Source organism: Salmo salar, chromosome 15 (genome assembly GCF_965601325.2).
Source record: "Salmo salar chromosome 15, fSalSal1, whole genome shotgun sequence".
NCBI classification, from domain to species: domain Eukaryota; kingdom Metazoa; phylum Chordata; class Actinopteri; order Salmoniformes; family Salmonidae; genus Salmo; species Salmo salar.
In genome coordinates, this window is record NC_138305.1 from 81,794,767 (window position 1) to 81,804,293 (window position 9,527).

Genomic DNA, 9,527 nt, shown 5'->3' on the forward strand with positions numbered 1-9,527 from the left:
CTTAAAGCTAGAATCCTTAGTTGATACAAAAATGAATGAAAGATATACCCATTGTTTCTTGAAGAATATAACTTATGAGCCTCATGAGCTTACTTCAACTGTCGAACCCCATCAGAACCCAAAATACAGTTGAAGTTGGAAGTTTACATACACCTTAGCCAAATGCATTCAAACTCAGTTTTTCACAATTCCTGACATTTAATGCTAGTAGAAATTCCCTGTCTTAGGTCAGTTAGGATCACCACTTTATTTTAAGAATGTGAAATGTCAGAATAATAGTTGAGAAAATTATTGATTTATTTCAGCTTTTATTTCTTTCATCACATTCCCAGTGGGTCAGAAGTTTACATACACTCAATTAGTATTTGGTAGCATTGCCTTTAAATTGTTTAACTTGCGTCAAACGTTTTGGGTAGCCTTCCACAAGCTTCCCACAATAAGTTGGTTGAATTTTGGCCCATTCTTCCTGACAGAGCTGGTGTAACTGAGTCAGGTTTGTAGGCCTCCTTGCTCGCACACGCTTTTTCAGTTCTGCCCACACATTTTCTATGGGATTGAGGTCAGGGCTTTGTGATGGCCACTCCAATACCTTGATTTTGTTGTCCTTAAGCCATTTTGCCACAACTTTGGACGTACGCTTGGGGTTATTGTCCATTTGGAAGACCCATTTGCGACCAACTTTTAACTTCCTGACTCTTGAGATGTTGCTTCAATATATCCACATCATTTTCCTGCCTCATGATGCCATCTATTTTGTGAAGTGCACCAGTCCCTCCTGCAGCAAAGCACCCCCACAACATGATGCTGCCACCCCCGTGCTTCACGGTTGGGATGGTGTTCTTCAGCTGGCAAGCATCCCCCTTTTTCCTCCAAACATAACGATGGTCATTATGGCCAAACAGTTCTATTTTTGTTTCATCAGACCAGAGGACATTTCTCCAAAAAGTATGATCTTTGTCACCATGTGCAGTTGTCCCCATGGCAGTTTTGGAGCAGTGGCTTCTTCCTTGCTGAGCGGCCTTTCAGGTGATGTCGATATAGGACTCGTTTTACTGTGGATATTGATACTTTTGTACCTGTTTTCTCCAGCATCTTCACAAGGTCCTTTGCTGTTGTTCTGGGATTGATTAGCACTTTTCGCACCGAAGTACGTTCATCTCTAGGAGACAGAACGCGTCTCCTTCCTGAGCGGTATGACGGCTGCATGGTCCCATGGTGTTTATACTTGCGTACTATTGTTTGTACAGATGAACGTGATACCTTCAGGCGTTTGGAAATTGCTCCCAAGGATGAACCAGACATGTGGAGGTCTACCATTTTTTTTCCTGAGGTCTTGGCTGATTTCTTTTGATTTTCCCATGATGTCAAGCAAAGAAGCACTGAGTTTGAAGGTATTCTTTGAAATCCATCCACAGGTACACCTCCAATTGACTCAAATGATGTAAATTAGCCTATCAGAAGCTTCTAAAGCCATGACATCATTTTCTGGAATTTTCCAAGCTGTTTAAAGGCACAGTCAACTTAGTGTATGTAAACTTCAGGCCCACTGGAATTGTGATACAGTGAATTATAAGTGAAATACTCTGTCTGTAAAAAATTGTTGGAAAAATGACTTGCGTCATGCACAAAGTAGATGACCTGACCGACTTGCCAAAACTATAGTTTGTTAACCAGACATTTGTGGAGTGGTTGAAAAATGAGTTTTAATGTCTCCAACCTAAGAGTATGTAAACTTCCCACTTCAATTGTATAAGCTTAATTTACTCCAATGTTTGTAAACAATGTAAATCTAAACTAACACTATATATATATCTTCAAAACATGGTTAAACCTATAATGCTGATATCATGGATGGTCAGTCCTTATATCTATAGCTCTGAATTTGAGTGGTTCCATTGTTCCAGGCCCATCCCTCAGCTTTTTTTTTGTTTTTTTACCAAAACAGGCAGGTGCCTGCTTTGTTATTTTTTCAATTAAGGACTCCAGCTTTAAAGAGAGTCACATTTTTTTATTCTATAGCAGTCATCACTATGGCAATTAACATGGCTACACCAGTTGTGAATGTTATGAAGAGAAAACGGATTGCTCAGCTCTTCGAACCACCCAACACCCTTTACCTGAATGACAAAGAATATGAAGCTCAAAAATTGCTGTGACGTCACTTCACGCGTCTGTGTTTTATACCACGGCTCATGCAGATGCTGCTGCAAAACAGTACATTTGCACAGACCAGATGAATCTCATCACAATTGCTGGTGACTCACTGATCAAGTCACTGATGTAAAATGTCTCGGAATCTGTGTCGATTACTACTGCCACACGTACAGCTCACTGCTTTACAAATTAACTTGACTAACCTGTACTCCCGCATATTGATTCGGTACCAGTACCCCCTGTATATAGCCTTGTTATTATGTATATTTTTTTTAACTTTTTGATTTGCTTTTTTTTTTACTTTATTTAGTAAATATTTTCTTAACCTACAGTGCAGTTCAAGAAATAGAGTTAAGGGCTTGTAAGTAAGCAGTTCACGGTAAGGTCTACACCTTATGTATTCAGCGCATGTGACAATTTGATTTGATTTATTGTTGAATACAATCTTTCTTCCTTTCTCTTTGTGCCTCACATTTTCTTTGTCTTCATCTCCCTCTCTTCGCTCTGTCTTTGAAAGTTCAGGTCTTGCTGAAACAGGAAACTGAGTGTCTGAGTAAGAGGTGAATATAAACCCCCCTCCTCTCACATCTCTCCACTCAGATGTACTACAGAGCACTCTGCTACACCTACAGAGCCTCCATCTACCACCACTGGCTCCTTTCCCCATTGGAACATCACAGAGGAGGAGAACACTCATTCTCCATTGGTGTCTAAAGAACTCTCACGCAGATTCGTATACACGCACACGTCATACTCACTTTACACATGTGAATGTTACCAGCAGTGTGAAACGCCCAGACCCACTGGACTCGACCTCTGGGCCTCACTGGGTTATACCTCTATCCCTGTGGTACTCTACAGCTCTGACATCAACTCATTCCACAGCATCAGAGTGCTGCTGATCGTCACCAGAGCCACAACAGGGCAATGCTGTGAGTATTAACTCATTTTCAAGCTGTCAAGTCTAATTGATCTCACTGTATTTAATGTACATGTAAAAGGTTTTATTTTTATTTTTAATTGTCCAGCCAGATCTATACCCCTGATGTGTTTCCTAACTCCTGGTTGGCAGACTGCTGTGGTTGATAATGGTCATCTGTTCTGTATGTTATAATGGAACATGAGACGATTCCTTGTAGCTCAGTTGGTAGAGCATGGTGCTTGCAACACAAGGATAGTGGGTTTGATTCCCGGACCACCCATACGTAAAGTGTATGCACTCAGTGATTGTACTACATGAAATGTTCAACTTGGGCAATAACGCACTGGTACTGAGTACCGGCACCTCACATTTTCTAATGCTTGAGTACTGACACTTCTTATAGAATATTGGCTTAGAAATATGGCAGATTTCCTGCACCTAAATATAGACAATACCGGCACCCAAAATAAGTACTGTTACCTTTTTCAGTCTACTTCAAGCACTGGTTAGGTTCCATATTACAGAGGATTGGGGGAAACTATTCATCTAGAGATATTTAATGGCAATATATTTCCTATTACTATTTCTGATATTACCATCTATTTTAAATGTTTTTGAATTTGTCAATATTAGACAAAAACCCCCCGGGATAGAAATGTGTTCACAAAAAGAGAGCATTTATTTTCTACTCGAGGATAACACTTTAATATTACACTCCAGTGTTTAGACAAACCCACTGGAAGTCTGTTAGGATGCTTGAGTGCCCATGCAGCACTGGTTACAGTAATATGTAAGACAACAACACAAAACTGTTTCTTTGAAAATGTACATGGTTCCTGTGGAGCATAAGGCTGCCATAATTTGCCATATTTGTCACACGTGTTTTTGCATATCACCAATGCATAACACTTGAACTAGTTTGCATGTTAGTGCATTCGTGTTTACATCAGTTAGAGTGACACACAAAAGACTGCATGTTCTATTATTATGTATTCAGATGAAAGCCTCTTATTTTCCTTGCCAACCAGCACTCTCGACACTGCAGCAGCCTATGTGTAAAAACAAGAATTTGGTTGGAAACTAAAGGGTGTTCAGAAGAAGTGGTTTTCAACTTCCTCCCTCCCTTTCTTCAAGTTGTCGCTGATCCAGCTTTCTGACAATAAATGGAGAAAGAAATGACAGACAGGGCTATTTGAAATGCCCTTAATAGTGTTTGTTTTGAGATATGTTATCTGACATATGTTACAATGAATTGTGATTGATGCAACAGTACATCAAGAAGACATGACGCCCACCCAGATGTACCTCAGTAACCAAACGGGCTACTAATCCATACCTGTGATTCCCTCCAGCCCACAGAGTTCTCTGGTATTCCTTCCATAAGAGCTCCACATCGCCATGGGCAGTGGGCCCAGTAAAAAGCATCAGGGATCCAGCACTCATGCAGCCTTGCTGGGCCAGGAAGAGCCCGCTGAGCCGGTCATACTGGGTAAGGCCTGGGCTCTATGTGAGATTGAGCACAGGAAAGGATAAGGCTCTGGGCAACAAGCCAGTACTAGCATATCTCAGATGGGCAGTGTCCCCAGGGGTCAATGGCTCTGGGTTAGTCTGGGCTGAAACCTATAGGCCAGGGAATTGAAAATGTGCACGACAGCTAGGTCCATTTTAAAGGACAATCACCGGATGGCCTGCATCTGATGTAAATCTATAGATCAAAACAATGTGACCAATATAATGATGAAAACACGTAGTTAGTGTTTCTGTACATACATGGTGTGGTGATTAGCCACTACATTAAATGTCACCGTAGTTGGTGTGCAGAAAAGAGAGAAAAAAACAAGCCTACTGGCCTGGTCTTCTGTTAAACCACAAGAGGTGTGAAAAGAAAAAAAGCAAGAAGCGAAAGACCTATATTTAGAAGTAGTGTGACCAGGGACCAGGTGATACACCCTGGACTCTGGGGTAGACGTAACATAGTACATGTAAATCTATGACACTCCAAATTAGTATGATATGTTACGTTTCGTATGGTATGTATTCATTTGTGGGTGTCCATCATCCATTTCATATGACATGTTACGAATTACAATTCATATAATATGTTACGTATTGCAATTCTTACAATATGTTATGAATTGTCTATGAGACCAGGCTGGGTGACAAAGAAGTCCTACTTTTTGAGCTGTCACTCAAGATGTTAGTTTATGAAGATCACAGTAATAATTTGTAATAATTCATTTTTTTGTAACTTGGATAAGGTCTAACCGTGAATACTCAAGTGTGAATTGAAAGCATAAATGTACATGGTTTGAGGTTGTAATAGTAGAGTCAGAGTGACAGTCATTTTTCGTGTCTCTGTATTGTCCATAGAGAGCAGCAGGTATGTGGTAGTGGCCCTGTACAACTATCCCACTGGACATCGAGCAAACAGCAGTATCCGCGCGGGAGAGAGAATCAATGTGCTTTCAGAGTAAGAAACCATACCCTCTACCTACAACTACCACAATTACTACTACTACAACAGTTATTACGACTGTACTGTGCTTTTTCTATATAACCTATGTATCTCTTTATGTGTTTCTGTGAATGTGTATGTCTATGTAGCGAGGGGGAATGGTGGAAAGTGAGATCCTCTGCCACAGGCAATGAGAGCTACATCCCTAGCAGCTACACAGCCAAGGTGTACCACAGGTGAGTCTGCTGATCCATCTGACTATTCTCCTTTGGAGCTCTATTTACACAGATCTGTCTTTCTATTTCTAACTCTTTCTCTATTCTCTTTCCCTAGGTGTCAGTATGAGGGTCTCAGCAGAAAGAAGGCTGAAGAGCTCCTGTTACTGCCCAACAACCAGACTGGCTCTTTTCTGGTCCGGGAAAGTCAGACCCGCCCTGGTGAGTTTAGCTCACAATCAAATGCTAACAAGAACAGGGAAACCAGCTTAAAATGGTAATTGATAAACCCGAAGGGATACAACTTTGTGACTGAAGTATGGTGTATGGTGTACACGATCCACTCTAGGTGCCCACTCCCTGTCAGTGCGTAAGACCAGTGACCAGGACCGTTCCTCAGTCAAACACTACCGGATCCAACAACTGGAGAACGGCTGGCACTACATCTCCCCCTGCCTCACCTTCCCCACCCTCACAGCCCTAGTGGACCACTACTCAGGTCAGTAGAGATGGTTCAAGCGTATACAGCAGTTTAGAACGTGTTGAAAGCTGTAGATACAACTTTTCAAACCCTTTTGTGTCCAACCCACGCATTTGAACCTCTGTACAAGGAGTGGTGGAAAAGGCATCCAATTTGTCATACTTGAGTAAAACATAACACAGATAGCTTAACAGAAAATGACTCAAGTAAAAGTCACCCAGTAAAATACTATTTGAGTAAAAGTCTGAAAGTATTTGGTTTAACATAAGTACTTAAGTATCAAAAGTAAAAGTAAATGGGCTCCCAAGTGGCACAGCGGTCTAAGGCACTGCATCTCAGTGCAAGAGGTGTCACTACAGTGCCTGGTTTGAATCCAGGCTGTAACACATCTGGCCATGATTGGGAGTCCCATAGGGTGGCTCACAATTGGCCCAATTGGCCCAGTGTCGTCCTGGTTTGGCCGGGGTAGGCAGTCATTGTAAATAAGAATTTGTTCTTAACTGACTTGCCTAGTTAAATAAAGGTTAAACAAAATGCAATTGATAAAATATACTTAAGCATTAAAAGTAAAAGTATAAATCATTTCAAATTCCTTATATTAAACAAACCAATATTTTATTTACAGATAGCCACACTACAACACTCAGGCATCATTTATAAACGAAGCATGTGTGTTTAGTGAGTCCGCCAAATCAGAGGCAGTAGGGATCACCAGGGATGTTCTCTTGATAAGTGTGTGAATTGGACCATTTTCCTGTCCTGCTAAGCATTCAAAATGTAACAAATACTTGGGTGTACTTGGGTGTCAGGGAAAATGTATAGGGTAAAAAGTACATTATTTTCTTTGGGAATAAAAGTAGTCAGAAATGTAAAGTACAGATACCCAAAAAACGACTTAAGTATTTATTTTCTCCCCAATTTCGTGGTATCCAATTGGTAGTTACATCGCTGCAACTCCCATACGGAGTCGGGAGAGGCGAAGGTCGAGAGCCGTGTGTCCACCGAAACACAACCCAACCTAACATAATGCCCACACAATGCCCAACCTAACATAATGCCCACACAATGCCCAACCTAACATAATGCCCACACAATGCCCAACCTAACATAATGCCCACACAATGCCCAACCCGGAAGCCAGCCGCACCAACGTATCAGCGGAAACACCGTGCACCTGGCGACTGTGTCAGCGTGCACTGCGCCCAGCCCGCCACAGGAGTCGCTAGTGCGCAATGGGACTAGCGTCCTAACCCGGACAACACTGGGTCAATTGTGCGCCACCCCATGGGTCTCCCGGTCGCGGCCGACTGCGACAGAGCCTGGACTCGAACCCAGAATCTCTAGTGGCACAGCTAGCACTGCGATGCAGTGCCTTAGACCACTGCACCACTCGGGAGGCCCGACTTAAGTATTTTGACTTAAGTACTTCACACCACTGTGCACAGGTAGCAGTGGGTTGAAAGTTGGGGGCATCTTCAGTCATTGTATTGTAATATTCATGTGAAACCTGAGTTGCAACAGACTGATTTATGTTTCCTTCCAGAGGTCACTGATGGGCTGTGCTGTCTGTTGGGGGAGCCCTGCTTCATCCAGGGGTCCAACAGCATTCCTGTGGCTACTGGCCCAATACCCATGGCCGTCAGGAAGCCCACCCTCAACTGGAAAGATGCGGACAGGTGAGGTCATGTACTGTTGTCGTAATAAGATGCCTGTCTCTGTGTATGCATGTCTGCCAATAAATCTATTATTTATCAGCATTTCCTCACTAATGTGTTTTCTCTCTATCTGTCTGCAGCTCCATGATTTTTGGCAAGGTCAATGAGGATTCCCTGGTGAGCGAGGGCCTGAGAGAGGCCATCAGTTCCTACCTCTTCATGACAGGGGACTGCAAAGACTGCAGCCAGAAATGGGACAGCTGAGACTGGAGCTGTCCTCAGAGAGACAAATAGTGAGATTCACAGACTAAAACGGAGCAATGAGCTTACGTATTGGGGCAGAGGGTACCTGAGGACCATATTACGTGGCCATGAACCTAATGGTTCTCGAACATTGTTGAGGGAACTGGGATTCACAACTCAACCACTGCAGAGAACCATTGTTCTCAAAGCTATATGGTTGTCAAGTGCTCACATTGCCAAGCAGACGAGGCCCATATTTGCTTGGATTCATGATCAGAAGACATTTTTAGATCCTGGAGGCAGACTAAAAAATACTTTACAGAAATAAGGGAGTATCTGTGCCCATAGGAACACAAAGTGTTCTAAAGAGATCATGCATTCAAACTGATTACAGATTGCAACATGCAAAGTGTCCGGAATTAGATGATGATCCTCACTGTGTCAAATTGTGTACATGATCTCTAATGTTAAACTAGAACAGTAGGTCTAAAGAGAGTGGCACGATATGTTGCAATTTATTATGATTTTTGAAAAGCTGCTATCTTCATAATGAAATGTTCCATTCAGCCTTACTCGTGATTATAAGTAACTACAGCTGATTGCAATGTTCCTTACAGAAAGTAGTTTGATGGTGAGGTGTACAGCCATATGAAAGTCATAACCACCTGCACGTTTCAAATAGATCCCGTATCATCAGTAAACAGACTATTTGGTTGGTTTTGTTGAACTACCTTGGAAAAAAAGGAAATGTTTGTTGTATGGGTTTCCTGTCCTGAACAGAAACACCTTTTAGCTGTTGCTTGTTCTCCACCGCACCGCAGTATAACTTTGACACAGGATATGGTCAAGGTGCAGTGGAAAATAATATAGTGCGGCAGATACAGCAGAAAGTTATGAGTTGTGCTAAAGAGCATGTCAACGTTATGTGAAATATTTAAGCAATAAGGCAAGAGGGGTTGTGGTATATGGCCAATATGCCACGGCTAAGGGCTGTTATTATGTAAGACGCAATGCATAAACGTATTTAGAAAAGTACAAATAAATGTTTCATTCCCATGGTGTACGGTCTCATACACCACAGCTTTCAACCAATCAGCAATCAGGGCTCGAACCACCCAGTTTATAATATGGTATAAAAGTACTTAAATGTTCTTATGGGGTTTCATCAACTGAAGCAATACACTGTATACATTATGTGCTCAATATTGAGCCTTGTGATCAATAAAAATGGTGGAAATGTTTTCTTTACTATCCTACATAAAAAAATAAAAAAAAGGTTTAAACATTTTTCTATATATTTTTTTTCTTCAAATCAGAGAAGTTTAAACACAAATAACCAAATGCAATATAAAGAAGATTGAGTGGAAATGACAGTATCATAGCTTGTGTAACATCGCTACCT

The 9,527-nt window shown here is 41.7% G+C and overlaps 1 protein-coding gene across 1 annotated transcript; it reads left to right on the top strand.

Annotated features, from left to right (window-relative positions):
* The first annotated feature begins 2 nt into the window (after nucleotides 1-2).
* On the top strand, nucleotides 3-9,412 carry sla2b (Src like adaptor 2b). The gene is made up of 8 exons (XM_014145884.3): nucleotides 3-3,086; nucleotides 4,429-4,565; nucleotides 5,447-5,546; nucleotides 5,681-5,767; nucleotides 5,865-5,968; nucleotides 6,096-6,245; nucleotides 7,771-7,903; nucleotides 8,023-9,412. Exons 2-8 carry the CDS (start codon nucleotides 4,475-4,477, stop codon nucleotides 8,144-8,146), a joined length of 789 nt encoding a protein of 262 aa, XP_014001359.1. The 5' UTR covers nucleotides 3-3,086; nucleotides 4,429-4,474; the 3' UTR covers nucleotides 8,147-9,412.
* The last annotated feature ends 115 nt before the right edge of the window (nucleotides 9,413-9,527 follow it).